Source organism: Cervus canadensis, chromosome 14 (assembly GCF_019320065.1).
Source record: "Cervus canadensis isolate Bull #8, Minnesota chromosome 14, ASM1932006v1, whole genome shotgun sequence".
NCBI lineage: Eukaryota > Metazoa > Chordata > Mammalia > Artiodactyla > Cervidae > Cervus > Cervus canadensis.
In genome coordinates, this window is record NC_057399.1 from 61,261,488 (window position 1) to 61,281,338 (window position 19,851).

The following is a 19,851-nucleotide window of genomic DNA, read 5'->3' on the forward strand; positions in this document are numbered from 1 at the left end:
CTAATCAGACACCAGGGAGACCAGGACTGAGGGGTAGTTTCGACTCTGTGAAACATAAATGCCATTTCTACAATCATAGGTACGTGCCAGAATCCCATCAGCCTCACTCACCTCTCACGCCTGAGTCCTTGGCCCTGCCCACGTCCTGGCCTCTTTGCCCAGGGACTCGTGGGCAGTGCCCTGCCTCTCCTGCAAGGATATGTCGAAGGCTGAGCTCTAGGGAGACCGTGGTTTATGTTTTAAACTTAGATTTGTGGTAAAGAATGGACACAGTTACCTAGAATTCTTAAGAAATGGGTGGAATTTGGAGGAAAGCAGGGTCTGCGAGGATGCCCAGTAAGGTGTGTGTGTGAGCGTGTGTGTGTATACTTACTCGTGTATGACCCTTTGTGACCCTACCCCATGGACTGTAGCCCACCAGGCTCCTCTGTCCATGGGATTTCCCAGGCAAGAATACTGAAGTGGGTTGCCATTTTCTATTCCAGGGATCTTCCCGACCCAGGGATCGAACCCGAGTCTCCTGCATTGCAGGCGGATTCTTTACCACTGAGCCATTTGGGAAGCCCGTAAGGCAGTCTATCTAAAGGAAGAGCTCAGAAGCAGCTGGCGATCTGGTGTTCTGTCCCGCTTCATTTCCTGCAGGAGGACCTTGGTCTGCAGACTGACACCTCCCAGCTCCTTCCCTCCACAGCACAGCCACACCCCTGCTTGTTGTGGTCACAGAATGGTGGATTTGGAGAAGAAATGACCAGCCATGCACCCCAGTCAGTGGCGGAACCCCCCTCCCCCACCCAGTCCACATGGGGCGTCACCCTTGGCCAGTGGGAGGTCGTCCATGTACAGGCAGATTGGGTTGAGAAAGGGGCCTTAAGTGTTTACCGTGTGTGCCAGAATCTGAGAAAATCTAAACACACAATCGTTTCAGGCCTGAACATCATGTTTAGAAAGCAGGTTAAGAATATTGGTCTCTGGTTTATGCAGTCTCGGGAGAGGAGACTACCCCTCCACCCAGGCAGAGCACCGGCCTCATGGGCAGGCACTCGGGATCAGCCCATCCTTCACGCATCACTCCAGAATGTGGGCGCCTCTGGCTGCTGTTCCAGGCGGGAAGGCAGTCCTGGCCTGTGGAGACGTCTAGGCTCCCATATGCGCCCCAGCTCCTGCCTGGTCTGACTTTGCACGGAGGAGCTTATTTACCAAATACATCCTGAGTGTCTTGGAAATGGACTCACAGTGAAATTAAATGAGGAAGAATGGAAGGTCAGCTGAAGCTATGCTGTAGATTAGCCAGTAAGAGAAAATTAATTGCTCTAGAATAAAAATTTGAATCTCCCTATAGCAGCATGCATGCGTGCTCAGTCGTGTCTGACTCTGTGCAACCCCATGGACTGTTGCCCGCCAGACTCCTCTGTCAGTGGGATTCTCCAGGCAAGACTACTGGAGTGGGTTGCCATTTCCTACTCCAGGGATCTTCCCACCCAGGTATCAAACTGATGTTTGACCGAATCTCCCTATATACACACTCCAAAGAATAGGGAGAATGTTTTGAAAGGACATAATTTAGTTTCAGGTTTTTTTTTTTTTTATAAGTGGAAGGAGAATCTAGAAAAATACCTAGTGATAGAGACAGGAAGAGAAAGTGAAAAACAGCTCAAGGTGCTTCTGTACCAGCTGTAAGTCTGATACATGATCTGATCATCACGGTGTCAGACGTCAGAGAAAAATGCCAACGCAGCGTCCTCAGCTCCTGTCTGCCTCCTGCCGTGCTTCAGGAATGGGTCTGGCAGCACAAAGGTACCCCCTCATCAGGGGTTGCATCCACTTTGTATTCAGTCCCCAGGTTTGGTTTATTCCCTAGACTGTCAGATTTCTGAGGAAGTATCTCTCTGATCAAGTAAGGATTTTCTTTAATTGGGCCCCAAACTGTTTTAGACTGTTCATTTGAAATGAGAATTCAAAGATGTAAAATACAGGCCAAAACATCAATAAACTCTTCTGAAAGATACTCTTGTGATTAGAACAGCCCTCGGTGTCTGTCTCAGCTGCCAGAACAATGAAAAACTGCCTTTATGGAGCCCAGAGGTTTTAGTACAATACCAGATCTGAGATGGGCATGACGTTTTATTCTGGTTTGAAGCCACTAAACTGTGTGTCCTCAGGCAGTCTGTTGCCTTCTTTGGCCTCTCTGTCTTACCTTGTGTTAAAAAACCAAAACAAACAGAAAACCCCACAAAAAAAAAAAAAAAAAACAACTTTGAAAAGAGATGCCTGGGGTTTTCCAGACATAACATTCTTGTTTTGTGAACAGATAGAAGCAATAGACCTGTTTTTATCTTGCTTGACAGTAGTCATTAGGTGAAGATCCCATGAAGAAGGGAATGGCAACCCACTCTAGTATTCTTGCCTGGAGAATCCCATGGACAGAGAATTCTGGTGGGCTACAGTCCATGGGGTCGCAAAGAGTCGGACACGACTGAGCCCCTAACTAGCAGAAAACCTTTAATACCGTTCTTTTTCTCTTTCTCCTTTTCTAAACCTTATATTTATGAGAGCTTTATTTTATATGATTCCTACTTTTTTCCTCTTTTTAAAATATTTATTTATTTTTAATTTATTTGTTTTTTAATTGAAGGATAATTGGTTTACAGAATTTTGTTGTTTTCTGTCAAGCATCACCGAGCATCAGCCATAGGTATACATGTGTCCCCTCCGTCTGGTCCCTCCCTCCTACGTCCCACCCTTTCCCACCCCCCAGGTGCAGTTTGAGTTCCCGACATACAGCAGATTTCCGCTGGCTCTGTTTTACTTATGGTAGTGTGTGCTTCCATGCCACTCTCCACAGAAAAGGGGAAGAAGGTGGCAGAGGAGTAAGATGATTCTTCTAATCAGAAAAGGCACACAGCATGTGGGAAAAAATGAAGATCCAAGAAGGGTTTCTTATTATGCTGGATCCATTAAAACTAAGTATTACAGAAATGACATCTTGGGGTCTCTCATTCGTTGTTAGGTTTGAAAAGCAGTGATTTAAAACATCCATTTTTGAAAAGTTAGGCGCTTTTGCGTATCAGAAAAATAACCAGGTGTACAATGCTGTAGAGGCCTGAACGTCAGTGTGGTTCATAGAGTAGAATGAGCCCTTTTGTTCTAGCTCCTTCTGAATTGTTCAGTGACCTTGCCAACCTCGTCTGGGGGTCACTCCCCCATTACCTGTGTGCAGCTCATCCTTGACGTACAAATCTGTATAATATTAGGGCTTCCCTGGTGGCTCAGTGGTAAAAAAAAATCTCGCCTGCCAAGCAAGAGACACAGGCTCGATCCCTGGGTGTGGAAGATCCCCTAGAGGAGGAAATGACAACGCGCTCCAGTACTCTTGCCTGGAGCATCCATTGGACAGAGGAGCCTGACAGGCTACAGTCCATGGGGTCGCAAGAGTCGGACACGACTTAGTGACTCAACCACCCACCGCCGTCATATACATTTCCCCTCGTGTGCCAGGTCCTCTCCAGTCACTGTTGTCTCTTTGGGCCCTGGCCCCCTTGGCAAACTCCTTTGTCATTAGACCCCAGGGTCACTTCCTGGACCCTGCCCCACTGCAGGCTCCGTCTGGTGCCACGTGGGTCTTTGAGCCCTGTCTGGCGCGGCGGTTGTCCCACTGTCCTGTGACGGTCGGTTCACTCTCCGTGTCCTCCTCCTCGACTCCGGAGGACTGGGGTAAGGACCTGTCCTCCCCGTGAGCTCCACACCCCAGCCGTGTGCCTGACAGGGAAGCGCCTCAGTCATTGCGCAGTGCTGTGGACGGATGCCGCGTGCTTCCAAAGATGCTCTTCCTCCTTTCATGTAACCTTCACATCTCCGTCTGGGTTGGGAGCTGGCTTTGTGTGATGCGAGGCGTCAGGATCCCTGCACAGGCAGCTTCCAGAGCACGTGTCAGGAAGAAAGAAGGACTGAGTGACCCTCTTTCTTTAACATGACTTTGGACATCGAGACAGAACTCAGCTGCTTGAGGACTTAAATGCTGCAGCTGGGCTGCAGTCACCATGGCCGGAGCATGCTTGCTCCACAAAACTCTTCATCTTGGCTTTAGATGCCCTTAGCTTGTGCTCGGGCATCTCACTTGTAGCTCAGTTGGTCAAGAATCTGCCGGACCTGCCTGCAATGCAGAAGACCCAGGTTCGATTGCTACGTTGGGAAGACCCCCTGGAGAAGGAAATGACAGCGAACTCCAGTACTCTTGCCTGGGAAATCCCATGCACAGAGACCCTGGCGGGCTACAGTCCGTGGGGTCACACAGAGTCGGACACGACTGGGCGGCTGAGCACACACACAGCGCGGCCCGTGTTCAGACGTCACCTCCACCACCTAAAGACTCAAGTGATCGGAGGAAGGGTGGGCTGGCAGGATTTTGTCATTTTTCTTTAAAATTGCAAAAGAAAATCATTTTTAAACTGTGTTTGTAAAAGAAGATTTGTTCTTGTTTGTTTGGTCACTCCATTGTGTCCTGTTGTGACCCCATAGCCAGCCAGGCTCCTCTGTCCATGGGACTTCCCAGGCAAGGATGCTGGAAGTGGGTTGCCATTTCCTTCTCCAGGGGATCTTCCCAATCCAGGGATCGAACCTGCATCTCCTGCACTGGCAGGTGGGTTCTTTACCACTGAGCCATCAGGGAAGCCCAGGTTAAAAAGCTTAGTGTGGGTGTTTTTCACTGATTATAAGACATAGGAAAGGAAGTTCCAGAAAGATAGCCAAACTAGGGAGGTGGCAGCTGGCTATCAGTTCTTTTGTGTGTTTTTATTTTGTGGGGTTTTAAAATTTTGGGCTACTCTTTTTTTTAAGTCTTTATTGAATTTGTTACAGTATTGCTTCTGTTTTATGGGGTTTTTTTGCAGGGTGGGGGTTGGCTGTAAGGCATGTGGGATTCTTAGCTCCCCAGCCAGGGGCTGAACCTGCCCCGCCTGCCCCGCCTGCCCCGGAAGGCAGTCTTTACCACTGAACTGCCAGGGAAGTCCCAAGGCTGTCAGTTTTGAATGTTAGCGTCTACGACTTACTGAGTGTGTCAGGCCTCTCCATTCCACAGGAAGCTGAGATTTCCCACCACCCGAGGAGTAGGGACTGATCAAGAATGCGTCTTATCTAAAGGGTGGCCTCTGTGCTGCTTACATCACTTATGCACAAGTGAAAACCAGTGATAACTCTTTGTAGATGTTGTGACAAAACCCCGTTGTATGAAGTATAAAGTTATTCATCACAGTTGATGGGGAAATGCCAGCATGGACCCTGCCAAGAAAAAAACAATCATGCACATTCATGTAGTTCAGAACACCCTGACACAGGAGGCCCTTTCCCTTCCAACTCCAGAACTGCATGGTCAATAGTCATGTTTTACTATAGGTGAAGAGATAGCAAGTAAGACTCCACAAAGCATCTTATTAAAATGCTTTTAGAGAAAATGCAGTTGTTTGGAAGAAGGAACGGCCAAGCTGAAGAAAGAACCTTTGATGCTTGCTGACTGTTTTCTCTTTTGTTTCATTTATTTTTAAAGTCAAGTATTCTGTGAAAGTTTTCCGAGCACGCCCATGAACCTCAACAATTCGTCCATTGTGGCCGTGGGTAGGCCTGGTTTGGGGATCTGTGGCCTTCCTTGTTGTATTCTGAAGGACTGTGTTTTAAGCTGGTGGATTTCAGCCCTCGTGGTTTACCCTTCAGAGGCTGAAATGTCTTTCCGAATGTGACGGTGATATTAACTGAACTTCTCGAAGTGCCACGTGCGAAGTCTGACAAGCTGAACAAAGTCCGTTTGTGGAATGTTTTCCCAGTGTGCAAAGGGGCGTGATGTCTTTCTGTTCTCTTGGCGACTCCTGCCTCTTGAGCAGCTGCCTGGGGCTTCCACCCCAGTGTGGCTGCAGAGCAGATGTGGAAGGAAGGAGGCAGGACCTTGGGTGTGGGGAGGAAGGAGAGTCTGCTGAGCTGCCCTGAGTCCCTGGGAGGGCCAAGGTCTTGTGTGGGAGGGGTGTCAGGGAGTCTGGAACAAGCTGTACCTGCCCTGGGACAACTAGGACTCGGGTCTGCACCATGGGACTCCCGGGGATGCGGGAGAGCTGGAGTGGGGCTGGGACTGGGGAGGCCAGCAGCAAACACCCATCCCAGTGTCGCCAGCCTGCCCCCACGCTCCTGGCACCGGCAGAGCACACTGAGCCAGCTGCTGTCTCTCACCGTAAGTAGACACGGCCTGTAACTCTGCATTCTACGGCGTGTTGACCCCGCAAGTCCCTGGCAGTGTGCCCGGCACATAATAGATACTTTTGTAAAAATCTGAACTTGAAAGGGCAGGGCATGAAATAGGGTGAATTCTTAATTAAAAACTGTTAATTCATTCATGTGCATTAAATGCTTTCTTTTTAAAAATAAATGTTCACAGAGGGTTTTAGAGTAAAAACGCCTGGATTACAAACAGCCCATAAAGGACACATTCTGTTCTCTAAGTGCCTTGGTGACTTTTCAGATGGGGAAGGAGGGGAGTGATGAGTCTGCTCCCTACTTGGCCTGCATGGGGGGCGGGCGGGGGTGATGCCTCGGCTCCCTACCTGGTAAGGTCTCTGAGGGAACCAGGTGCCAGCCCGGAAGAGTCGCTGTGTTTCTAGCCCAGAACACTGACTGACGTGATTGGAAGATGATTGGACAGTAGTCTCCTCTTCTCTTTGTCCTGGCTGGGACAATGTGTTGGAAAGTAGAAACCACGTGGCCAGCCTTTGTTTGAAAGTACCTCTGATTTATGCATCTTAAAGCCTAGTGTGATCTCCCGTTTACCGTATTCTCCCTAATTGCGGGGGAGAAAAAATGTCATAATGTGTTTACTGCACATACGCATGAGAACCGCGCTCCTACTATGTCTTCTTTCTGTTTCTCTCTGAGGTCCTTGGTCAGCGTCTATAGGCCTCCCCCCAGCCCAGGGAGTCAGAGTGACCCCAAGCTCTGTCCACGGCGCTCATGCGTCTCAGACCCGTGGCTGATCACCTGCTAAGTCGTGTCCAGCTCTTTGCGACCCCAGGGACTGCAGCATGCCAGGCTCCCCTGTCCTGCACTGCCTGCCGGAGCTTGCTCAAACTGATGTCCATTGAATCGGTGATGCCATCCAACCATCTCATCCTCTGCTGCCCCCCTCTCCTCCTGCCCTCAGTCTTTCCCAGCATCAGGGTCTTTTCCAGTGAATCAGTGCTTCATGTCAAGTGACCAAAGTATTGGAGCTTCAGCTTCACTCCTTCCAATGAATATTTAGGGTTAAATTCTTTTAGGATTGGCTGGTTTAATTTTCTTGCAGTTCAAGAGACTCTGAAGAGTCTTCTCCTGCACTGCAATTTGAAAGCATCAATTCTTCAGTGCTCAGCATTCTTTATGGCCCGCTCTCACACCTGTACACAACTATTGGAAAAACCATAGCTTTGACTATGTTTAAAGTCTGCATTTACTGCATTCTCCCTAATTCCAAAAAAAAGAAAAAGCCACAGTGTATTTACGGCACATGTTCATGAGAACCTGTCTCCTACTGTGACTCCTTTCTCCTCCTCCCTGAGGTCCTTGGTCAGCATCTGCCCTCATCTCCCTCTAGGGAGTCGGAGGAAACCCAGGTGCTGTCCACTGTGCTCACGCTTCTCAGATCTGAGCCCCTTCAAAGGAACCGTGGCTGGAAATCATTTGTCGTGATTTCCAGTGGTGGGACGGCAGTCACAATGTATTCAACAGAACTGAAAACAAGGTGTGATGTAACTTAGAGTAAACTCAAGAAGCATTAATTTCAGTGAAGGATTCTTTGTACATTGTATTAGTAATTTTTATTTATCAAGCCAAGCAGTGCATGTTTGACATACATGTGATCATAAGTTCTTGTAACAGCCGTTACTGGTAAGTCCTGGGCCAGAAACACCCAGGCAGTCAGGGCGGTTAGATCCGGGATCCTCGCCTAGTTGCTGTCAAACCTGAGCCCATGTCTTAACTGTTCTGTAAGGAGCAGGTCAGCTTGATAACTTCCTGCTGAAAGAAAACCACAAGATGAGCCACGTAAAGAAAACCATAGTCCCAGGGGGTAATGTGTCATGATCCTGGGCCCCCTAGTTCCTGCTGGGGGGTCACATGTGGGCTGTCCAGGATAGGAAGGCACCCAGCCCTGTGGGGAGTGTGTGTGTCTTTCCTGCTGAAGAAATCTGTGACCCGAAGTTGCTTTATCATCCCTGGTACCTCTTCAGTGTTTTTATCCACACAGTTGGAATGATATTTTCTGCTTTTGAAGACAGATGCATTCATTCAGCAATTCATTGGGCATCTAAAGTGTCAGGGAACGTGAACTCCGAAGAGACAAAGATGAGGTTGACAGTATGGTCCGGATGGTATATTAGCCTCGGGAAAGACATCGGCACTAGTGGAACAGAAGGAGGAGTTTAGATATAGATCATAGTGTTTGACAAGGGGGCAGGGCCAGCCACTGAAAAAGGAGGGTGTTTTCTATAGCTGGTGCAAACAGGCTGGATGCCCCTGTGGGGAAGAAATGAACCTTGGTCCTTCCTCACACCATATACAAAGTAACCAAAGTGGGTGCATGGAAAAGCTGAAACTGGAAGGGGCATGGGAGTGCTTCTGGTCATGATGGAAGCATTCCACATCTTGTGTATTGTGGTTACATGGGTGTGTAAGTCTGCCCAAACCTGTTAAAATGCATACCCAACATGGGCACTTTTTTAAATTTGTAAATTACAGCACAGTAAAGTTGATTTCTGGCTTCCCCAGTGGCTCAGCAGTAAAGAATCCGCCTGCCAGTGCAGTATACGCAAGAGATGTGAGTTTGATCCCTGGGTTGGAAAGAGCGCCTGGAGCAGAAATAGCAACCCTCTCCAGTGTTCTTGCCTAGAGAATCCGATGGACAGAGGAGCCTGGTGTGCTACGGTCCAGGGCTTGCAGAGTCAGACATGACTGAGCACAAGCAAAGTTGATTTTAAAAGAGAAATCACATCGTCTCTCCCCTGCTTAACATTTTTCGATGAATGATAAAATCCAGGTTCCTTCCTGTGTCCTCTAGAGCCCTAGGAGGTCTGGACCCGTCCGTGTCTGTGACACGTGTGGCAGCTCCCCGTTTGCTTTAGTTGGCTCTTCCTAGAAGGCCCTTTTCTGGGGTCTGGGTGATTCCCAAAGAGCTCCGAGGCCACCTCCTCAGGGAAGTTCTTCTGGAGTGCCTCATTTGGCACTCAGGTGCATCATGGTGTGTTTTTCAAAGCGTGTGTGGTTATCCAAAGTTCTTATACACATGGTATTTATTCTGCTTTTCCCCATGAGGATATAATCTCCACAGGAAAGATCTATATTGTCTGTTCATCTGTCTCTGGGACCTAGAATAATGTCTGCCCAGAGCAGATGTTTCCTGGTGGCTCAGAAGGTAAAGAATCTGCCTGCAGTGCAGGAGACAGGAGTTCAACCCCGTGGAGAAGGAAATGGCAACCCACTGCAGTATTCTTGCCTGGGAAATTGGAGGCCTGCAGTCCACAAGAGTCGCAAAGAGTCGGAGACGACTGAGCAGCTGACACTTTCGCTTTCATAGTAGATGTTTAGTAATTCTTTTTGAATAAAAGGGATAAGGAATCCAGATTGTGTAGCACCGCAGTGCAGAGACGCAGATACTTGCTACATAAAGTAGGGGCGCGGTATGGCTCGTGTTTAGAGTGGCTGGAGGGGTCGGCCTGGAATCCGGGCCAAGACTGAAGACAGGTGGTCAGCCCAGAAGGCTCCCTCCGCACTCCTAGGAGGGGGACACGGAGACCCCCAGGGAGGGCCCTCCGAGGACACAGACGTGGGGGCCTGCCCATGCAGTATTCAGCAGGTGGAGCTCACAGTGTGGTGTTAGGGACGTTCAGAGGGGAAGAGGGTGGTGCAGTTGAGGACTGTCCCCGCGCCTTCCCGCACAGACGGTGCCGTGGCCTGGTTGGCAGACTGACCCCTTGGTCTGAGGGCACTGATGTGACTCCCCGCGGGGCATCCTGGCGGGAAAGTGTGTGGGCTGTAGGTGGTACCGTCCGCAGGGAGGGGGTCAGGACCAGGAACGTGGCCCGGGGGGTGCTCAGGTGGGAGGTGGCAGGAGCGGCTGCAGGGGAAGGAGAGGGGCTGGGGAAGAACAGGGAGCAGCGTCAGTGGGGGCGTGGAGCACAGAGGCCCCAGAGAAGGAGAGGATGGGGAGAGCAGCCGTCACAGTGACAGCTCCACAGGGCTGGTAAGGAAGAGACTGGCGATGTGAGCAGGATCCGCAGGGGACTCAGCCCCGCACCCCGTGGGGGGCAGGCCATACCACCGCGGGCCACAATGTTGGTTCTGAAGCTGGAGAGACCATGGAGGGAAGAGGACAGTGGACCCGCAAGCGCAGCTGCCCCAGGGCCTGCTGCCTCCGCGGGCCTGGCTGGGCCGGCGGCATGCCTTGGTATCTGCGAGCACGTCGTGGGTGTCGTTTGTCCCCAGTTCTGTGCGGGCCTCTGGGGTGGCAGCCAGGACGTCCCGGGGCGGGTTGCATCCCGCTGGACACTGGCGGGAGGACACGGTCTCGGGGGGGTGTCTGTGTGCCTGGGTGCTGGCCGGGGCCGCCTAAGGGGAGTCGGGAGACCAGGAAACCCAGTGAGGCCACTGGGGAGGTGGGGTGCAGGGCAGGACGGCTACTGAGAACCTCAGAGTGACCTGGAACTTCAGAATTTAGAATGTGGAGAGAAGAAAGGCCCTGGGGTGTGGCCATGTCTTAGTGGGTGAGATGGAGCGGGGGGCAGCAGGTGGGGGTTAGATCTCGGGTGAGCAAGCGCAGCCACCCACCATGTCACACCCGACATCCCCGGAGGCAGGTGAAGATGGAGGCCGAGGAGTTCAGTGAGTGAGGCGGGCGGGAGGGGAGGGTCGCGGGGGCAGAGGGCGCTGGAGCGGTTGCCTGAAAGGGGAAGGGTGTCCCAGTCTGGGGAGGGCCACGCCAGCTGATGCTGGGGGAGCCCTTCCGCCGTGGCAGACCCCGGGGTGCACTGCAGGAGGCAGAGGGCATGTCCACCGGCAGAGAGAGATTCTGAGCACCCAGTGCATCCCCGGGGTCCCCAAGGGGACAGGTGGGGGGTGAGAGGAGGCCTCATGGTGCTGACTGAGGAAAGCCAGGGTCGGCCTTTGAGCCCTGCAAGGTCGTGTGATATAAAGTTACGCTGTTCCTGCCAGGAGTCTTATGTTTCAGTAGCAGAAATAACAAACTCATATATCATGATTTTCCATGAACATTTGGAACAACTACATAATTGGTGTGCTATTTAAAAATTAGCCAGATGTGTGTTTTAGCTGGGTTTCTAACATATTGTAAATAATCATTTTAAAGTATGAATGCTAGTATTTATGCATTTCTTTTTTTTTTTTTCTAAACAGGTTTTTAATCAGGAGCCAACTCCATGGAGCCAGGCCAGGTTTGGCCCCTGGCCTGCTGTGAACGGAGTGTCACTCACTAGAGGACCCCCGGCCGGCTGGCTCTGCCGCCTCCCGGGGTGAGCGAAGAAGATGGGCGGAGTGAAGAGCCACCTGCCCGAGTGCTTCCTGCCTCCCGTGCCCTTGCTGATCCTCGCGTCCACGCTGGCGACCGCCAGGAGTGTAGCCAACAGCACTTTAAACGCCACCGACGTGGCGGTGGGCTCAGCGCCCGTGGTCGTCGCCAGAACCGACCATATCATCGTCAAGGAAGGGAACAGTGCCTTGATCAACTGCAGTGTCTACGGCCTCCCCGAACCCCAGTTCAAGTGGTACAATTCGGCGGGCAAGCTGCTGAGCGAGAACGAGGAGGATCGAGGGGGAGGTAGGCCATCCCGCTCCTCCAGGGTCAGAGAAACAAGGAGGGGTTGGGCCAGTGCCCCGGACGCCTCTGGTTCTTACTCACATCGTTTCAGGATCTTCTTGAGTCTGGTTTTTCTCAGGCAAGAGAGAGAAATAGATATCCTTAAGGATTCACAGCAGCAATGAATTCATTTTTTTCACTCTTGACTCAGGAAACAAAAGGCAAGCATCAGTGTCTTTTAAAAAGCCTCTTGAAATGTTACAGTATAATGCATGCTAATTGCTGTAGGGGTGGATGTAAAGTGGGTTTTCCTTGTGTGTCTCATTCATAAGGGAGTTTTCCTTTGTTTCGTGAAATGTAGTGGTTGTCTATCCTTTAAAAGCCTTGCTTTTTTAAAAACTGTTATTTATTTCTTTGGGCTGTGCTGGTTCTTCGATGCTGTGCAGCCTTCCTCTGGTTGCAGTGCACGGGCTTCTCACTGTGCTCACGTCTCTTCTTCTGGAGCACAGGCTCTAGGGCCCACGGGCGTCAGTAGTTGAGGCATGTGGACTCCAGAGCTCAGGCTCAGTAGTTGAGATGCACAGGCTTAGCTGCTCTCATGCATGTGGGATCTTCCTGGACCGGCGATCGAACCCATATCCTCTGCGTCGGCAGGTGGATTCCAAACCACTGGATCACCAGGGAAGTCCCTCGAGGTCACGCTTTTTGAAAGCAGTCTCTGTGCAGCTTCTCACCTGCAGCCAGAGATCACCTGTGTTTCCTGGCGACCTGGCTGAAGTTTCTAGACTGTTGGCCAGGAGGGAGTGGGGGAGGCTGCAAGAGGGAGAAGTGATGATGGGACCACAGAACTTGCCCACTAGAAGGAACCCTGGAAGCCCCTCTCTTATGTGACTTTTCCCTGGTCCTGTGGTCGTTAGCTGGGACCAGAACCTTCCATGCTGATACTACTCTGATCACAGAGCTGGTCCATGCTGACGGTGGGCAGACGGAACAACCCAGCCCCTTCCTCTCACTGCAGGTCAGGAGGAAGTGACGTCACACCTGTGAGGGGTGGTAGCCATGGCAACGTGCACATATTCAGGTCCCTGGACCCCAAGGGTCTTTCTGCAGGGCTAGGGATTCCAAGGACACGGCCACTGAAGTGACCAGGGCCTCCAGACTGAGTCTGCCGCCCCCTTGGGCCTGGAGCAGAGGTGGTCCCGGGTATAGAGGGCCATGGTGGGGACTCTGAGCCCTGTGTCCTGGCGAGAGGAGCGTACGGGCACAGTGTGGGCCTGGGCTTCAGCAGTGACGTTTCACTGTCTGTCTTGGAGTCATACTGACCACTCCAAGGAGATCTCGATGGTTGGTGTCCAGTTGGTCTCGGCAGGTGGACATGTGCTTCATGTCTCTGTCCGTGCTTTGGGTGGTTGAATGCCCTGGAGTCGCCTGGGGTCACTTTTCTTCCATCCGTGGGCACCGGGGGTGGAGGGAGCAGACACCCGGGTCCTGGAGACAGAGCCTAGGTTCAGGGCTCGTCTGCCAGAACCCTCCAGTCCTGTTTGTAGCTGTGTCCATGCTGACAAATCCCTTGGCTGTTCTAAAGCCTCATGAGGAAAGACACACTAGATTTTTTAAAAGAACTTGCGATATTGGTACTTAACATGCCAGCTCAGCTCTAGTGATTACCGCACATAATCAGAGTCATTTCAGGACACAGGTAACACGGGGTAATATTCAGAATCGCCAAGCAAGACAGAGGAAATGGAACGTTTATCCTCAGCATAAAATATGAGCATGAGTGTGCCTCTTGAGGAGCTGAAGTCTTCAAGTCTTCATTTATGGCAGGAAGATGTCCACCTTCTAACCAGGATATAGATTTCAGTTTCTGGGCTGATCAGCTGGGAGTTTACATGGAGTGGTATTTCATTAATAACTCAACAAAGAGGTGGTTGCTACAGCGTGGAAACAGCGCTGACGTCCTAGAATGTCAGTTACAGGCGCACGCTGCAGTGGGAACAGCGCTGACATCCTAGAATGTCAGTTACACGCGCACAGTGCAGTGGGAACAGTGCTGACACCCTAGAATGTCAGTTACACACACACGCTGCAGTGGGAACAGCGCTGACACCCTAGAATGTCAGTTACACACACACGCTGCAGTGGGAACAGCGCTGACACCCTAGAATGTCAGTTACACACACACGCTGCAGTGGGAACAGCGCTGACGCCCTAGAATGTCAGTTACACACACACGCTGAAGTGGGAATGTCGCTGACATCCTAGAATGTCAGTTACACACACACGCTGAAGTGGGAACAGCGCTGACGTCCTAGAATGTCAGTTACACACACACGCTGAAGTGGGAATGTCGCTGACATCCTAGAATGTCAGTTACACACACATGTTGCAGTGGGAACAGCGCTGACACCCTAGAATGTCAGTTACACACACATGCTGCAGTGGGAACAGCGCTGACGCCCTAGAATGTCAGTTACACACACACGCTGAAGTGGGAATGTCGCTGACATCCTAGAATGTCAGTTACACACACACGCTGAAGTGGGAACAGCGCTGACGTCCTAGAATGTCAGTTACACACACACGCTGAAGTGGGAATGTCGCTGACATCCTAGAATGTCAGTTACACGCGCACGCTGCAGTGGGAACAGCCCTGACACCCTAGAATGTCAGTTACACACACACGCTGCAGTGGGAACAGCGCTGACGTCCTAGAATGTCAGTTACACACACACGCTGAAGTGGGAACAGCGCTGACGTCCTAGAATGTCAGTTACACACACACGCTGAAGTGGGAATGTCGCTGACATCCTAGAATGTCAGTTACACGTGCACGCTGCAGTGGGAACAGCCCTGACACCCTAGAATGTCAGTTACACACACACGCTGCAGTGGGAACAGCGCTGACACCCTAGAATGTCAGTTACACACACACGCTGCAGTGGGAACAGCGCTGACGTCCTAGAATGTCAGTTACACGAGTACGCTGCAGTGCTGCCTGGGTGCTTGCTCAGTCGCTCAGTCGTGTCCAACTGTTGGTGACCCCAAGGACCCTGTAGCCCACCAGGCTCCTCTGTCCATGGGATTCTCCAGGTAAGAATACTGGAGTGGGTTGCCATTCCCTTCTCCAGGGGATCTTCCCAACCCAGGGGCTGAACCCTCATCTCTTGCATCTCTTGCAGGTAGGTTCTTTACCACTGAGCCACAGACCACTGCTGAAATCAAACAAGATGAGCATAAGTCCCATTAACAACCACCCCTGTTGACTAAGCCCCTGTACTGTGTTGCCCATTTTGTTTCTGGTCCTTACAGTGGGCATGAGGGTTTTGTGGCCTTGATCCTCACAGGTCCGAATTGAGAAGCAGGGGGATGGAGAAGACAGTACTCAGCAGGGTGTGGCTGGGTTGGGCTTCATTCTCCCTCTGTGCCTACCAGCACCTGCTCCTCCTCCAGGTCTCAGCAGAAAAGGGGTGGTGAAAGCCCCTGGCCAGATAGAACAGATGAGAGGCTGGATGGTCGGTGCACCAGCCCCATCACCGTCACCAAGAGGCAGTGCTAGGACCCCACCGTAATGCACGTACGAAGCATGCATACATATACCCAGGCGTGTTCAGAACCATTTGGTGAGTTGCCCACCGAGTGTGCTTTGCGATTCCAGGAGTACTTAATAGTATTTCATTTCTTGATGGTGCTGAGAAAGTGACACAACTGTTCCTGGTGCCTCTCCGCAGGTCCTAGAAGGAACAGGTTGTTGCCTATCGCTGGTGGGAGCAGCAGCTGACTTGCTTTGTGTCCCTCGTGTTGTCTCTTCAATCCCACAGATCAGGAGAGGCCACTGTATGATCTGTTTCTGGAGGACTCTTGTCTTTTTTGGAGCTCACCAAAGGACACACTGGGGCTTCCCAGGTGGAACTAGTACTAAAGAACCCACCTGCCAACACAGGAGATGTAAGAGACCCGGGTTCAATTAGGACAAATCACTGAAGGAGGAAATGGCAACCCACTCCAGGATTCTTGCTTGGAGAATCCCATGGACTGAGGAGCCTGGTGAGCTACAGTCCATGGGGTCACAAAGAGTCAGAGACAACTGAAGCGACTTAGCACGCATGCAAAGGACCTGTTGGAGGTGGTCCCCCATTTTACAGAAATAACCCAGAGCTCCAATAACATGAGTAACCATAAATGGCCACAAAATGTCCTGTTTTCAGTTTTTCTTTTGCTACAGGTGAGTAGCCATATATAAGTGCCAGAAAGTGTTATAAAAATGCCCCTGTTATTTCAGGTATGAATTATATTTTTGCTGTAGTTTCTTACTCTGACTTTAAACCTTGAAAATGCACATTGGCACCTTTATCAGATGATAAATAACAAGCATCTCAAGAAAGTCTGCTCTGGAAAAGGTATAGGCCTTGGCAATCATGCCTGGCTCAGTTATGTTGGAAATTCTTACTTCAAGTGAGGTTTTAGGTTTCCCCATGGATTTGTTCTCCATTCTCTTGTAGTGTTCCGTCACCAAAAATAATTACAAATTATCTCTGAAAATACGCCCAGAGTTATCTGAGCTGAGTTATATGAAGTTCGCGATTCTTTCATGGCTGCTCCACCTTTGCAGAGTTCATTGTTACGAATTTTGGTTTAGTTTACATTGCTGTGGTGTTTTTATCCTCTGTTCCTGCAGATGTTTTTAGTAGCCTGTGAGATGCTTTTACCTCCTCCTGCCAAGGGACCACAGAAAACTGTGCTGGTCACGTCTTCAGACCTGAGTGAATCTCCCCCCACCCCAATATATCCAGGAGGGAGTCAGTGCCCACAGCATGAAGTGGACATCATTGTTTGCCTGTCTGATGAAGCATGGAATAGTGTGTGAACCTATAAAAGTGCTACGCTAAATTCCTCTTTTAGTAAATTAAATGTTTGAGATTTAAAAAGTTGATTCCTTAAAATTTGTGTGATTGTAAATATACCACTGAAAATTCAGCAGAACAGAACAATGATGGCTCTTTGAGCAAGTTCCTTAACTTTTCAGAGCCAGTTTTCCCATCTGTAAAGCAGAGATAATCCTCTTTTACCTCCAGGCAGGGTTATGAGCCTTCCAAGATGCATTAGATGTTCAGTATGGTACCTGGAGAGGCTTCCCAGGTGGCTCAGTGGTAAAGAATCTGCCTGCGATGCTGGAGATACAGATTAGATCCCTGGGTTGGGAAGATCTCCTGGAGAAGGAAATGGCAACCCACCAGTATTCTTGCATGGAAAATCCCATGGACCGGGGAGCCTGGCGGGCTACAGTCCATGGGGTCGCAAAGAGTCCGACATGACTTAACGACTGAACAGCAGCGGTACCTAGAGCACACCAATGCATCCGTAAACGGCAGCTGCGTCTCTGTTACTGGCCACTCCACCCTTGTTCTGTGATGTCACAGTCAAGATCCCAGGTGCTTCTGTCTCTGCTTCATAGGATGGTGTGTTTTGTAAAGAAAGGAAATAATTTTCTGAGCAATTTCTTATTCACTCTCTCAAGTTCTCAACCTTAAAAAAAAAGAAAAAATAAAAAGCATGTCTCTCCCTGAAGTGTTATTTAAAATCTTGAGATGACACTGTGATGGCAAGGGAGGCACCTTCTCTTCCATCAGCCGCCTCCCCCTTCCAGGCGTGTTCCCTCCGTGTGCAGAGGCCCGCTGACCCCCTCGTGCTCCGGCCGTGGAGAAAGCAGTGCGTGTGGATGCTGTGGGGGAGGTGATGCACACGGCGTACTTTCCTTTTGTGGGAGTCAGTGGCTCTCTCACCCAGAGGACACCAGCCAAGCCTGGAGGCATTTTTGGTAGTCGTGGTCGGGGCAGGAGAGGAAGGAGCGGGAGATGGTGCTGCTGGTATCCAGTGGGTGGACACCAGGAATATTCTCAGCACCCCACAACACACAGGACAGGAAGTGTCGTTGTTGCTCAGTCACTCAGTCGTGTCCGACTCTTTGAGACCCCAGGAACTGTAGCCCGCTAGGCTCCTCTGTCCATGGCATTTCCCAGGCAAGAATACTGGAGTGGGTTGCCATTTCCTTCTCCAGGGGATCTTCCTGATCCAGGGATCGAACCCATGTCTCCTGCATTGACTTTTTACCCCTGAGTCACCAGCGAAGCCCTCCAAAGAATTATCTGATGCAAAATGCCAGCCCAAGTGGAAAAACCCTTAGTTCAGTTCAATTCATTTCAGTTTCTCAGTCATGTCCAACTCTTTGCAACCCCATGTACACCAGGCTTCTCTGTCCATCATCAGCTGGAGAAACCCTGGTCCCACCTAAAGAAGCATTTTAGCCAGCTAAAGAATCATTCCACAGTCAGTTTAGTCACCTGTGAGAACCAGTAATGTAGTTTTCCGTAAAAGTGGTACTTTGGTTCATTTTCCAGAAGGAATCATGTGAGAGGCCAGCCTGCTAACGGGCCACCACCGTTTGTAGTGTTTCTTCAGTGCTTTTCAGCACTCCCTTTGGGATCAATCCTTTAAAGCAGAGCACAACCGCAGGCTGCGTACGCCTTGAGCCTTCCCCCGTCCCCCACCTTCCTGAGCAGAGAGCTGAACTAAGCCGGGATGATCCCAGACTCCTCGGCCCCACGTGATGTAGGAAGCAGCTTGTTAGCAGCCCCAGGACTGCCTGAAGAGCCGCTCAGGAGGATGGGACCCTGGGGCACGGGCGCCTGGGGGCTGCGGTGTCTGTGGCCTGGGTCTCTGCGGTGGCTGGGGTCTGGGGAGGCGGGAAGGGTGGCTCGCACCTCTTGCAGAAGCCCCATGACAGCGACGTGGGGCTCCGCTTGTGTTCAGTTCCATTTTGTAAAGACTGGATGCCTTCCCTGAGTCTCCTCTCTTTCACATACTGGAGAGCAGGCTCCACACTTAGAGACAGAAAAGTGTGGACTCGGTGCAGCGTCATTCGACTGAGTGTGTGCACTGCCTTTCTGTCTGTGTAAGCGTTATCAGGACCCTCACCTCCTGGAAAGTCTTCAGTTGGTCTCATGAAAATAACCTCCTTGTTTGAACGGATCCTCCTTGAGAAGCTGAAGAGCCTCCATGTCTAAATGAGGTTGTGAGCAGAGACTTAATCTTCTCGTACCACCTATCAGGGTTTCCCAGGTGGTAAAGAATCTACCTGCAATGCAGGAGACACAGGTGATATAGGTTCAGTCCCCAGGTCAGGAAGATTCCTTGGAGCAGGAAATGGCAACCCACTCCAGTATTCTTGGCTGGAGAATCCCATGGACAGAGGGGCCTGGCGGGTCTCAGTCCATGGAGTCACTAAAGAGTCGGACACGACTTAAGGACTAAACAACATCTACTCCTATCCATGAGTAGATGAACCATACATTTGGTTTACCCTTTACAGAAGGACCTCTCCAAGGAAAAAGAGAAATCCTTTCCTTCTAAGAAATAATTTAAGGGAAATTCTAAGAGCTTTGTATTTGGTCATGATGTTATTTTTTAAATTTATTTTTAATTGAAAGATAATTGCTTAACAATATTGCTTTGATTTCTGCCATGCATCATGAATTAACCATAGGTGTACGTCTGTCCCCTCCCTCTTGAACTTCCCTCCCTCCCCTGCTCTTTCCCACCCCTGTAGGTTGTTACAGAGCCCTACTTTGAGTGCCCAGAGTCATAACAGCAAATTTCCATTGGCTCTCTATTTTACATATGCTAGTGTTAATGCATTGGAGAAGGAAATGGCAACCCACTCCAGTGTTCTTGCCTGGAGAACCCCACGGACAGGGGAGCCTGGTGGGCTGCCGTCTGTGGGGTCGCACAGAGTCGGACACGACTGAAGCGACTTAGCAGCGGCAACAGCAGCAGTGTGTATGCTTTTCATGTCAGTATACATCAAGGGTGTATACTGTCACCCTGCCAATTTAACTTATATGCAGAGCACATCATGAGAAATGCTGGGCTGGATGAAGCACAAACTGGAATCAAGATTGCCAGGATAAATATCAATAACTCAGATATGCAGATGACACCACCCTTATGGCAGAGAGTGAAGAGGAACTAAAAAGCCT

The 19,851-nt window shown here is 50.5% G+C and overlaps 1 protein-coding gene across 9 annotated transcripts in view; it reads left to right on the plus strand.

Moving 5' to 3' along the window:
* MFAP3L (microfibril associated protein 3 like) overlaps positions 1–19,851 on the plus strand; it is a 110,925-nt gene that overhangs the window by 12,579 nt on the left and 78,495 nt on the right. For 7 of the 9 annotated variants that reach the window (XR_006272892.1, XR_006272890.1, XR_006272888.1 and 4 more), the window contains exon 2: positions 11,416–11,836. Coding sequence is in view for 1 of the 9 variants with exons in the window: in XM_043486773.1 (XP_043342708.1) it covers positions 11,545–11,836 (292 nt within the window). In the remaining 8 variants the exon portion in view is untranslated. Of the gene's footprint in view, positions 1–6,076; positions 6,212–10,862; positions 10,885–11,415; positions 11,837–19,851 lie in introns of those variants that run through there. The other 2 variants (XR_006272893.1, XR_006272894.1) reach the window with 2 other exon arrangements.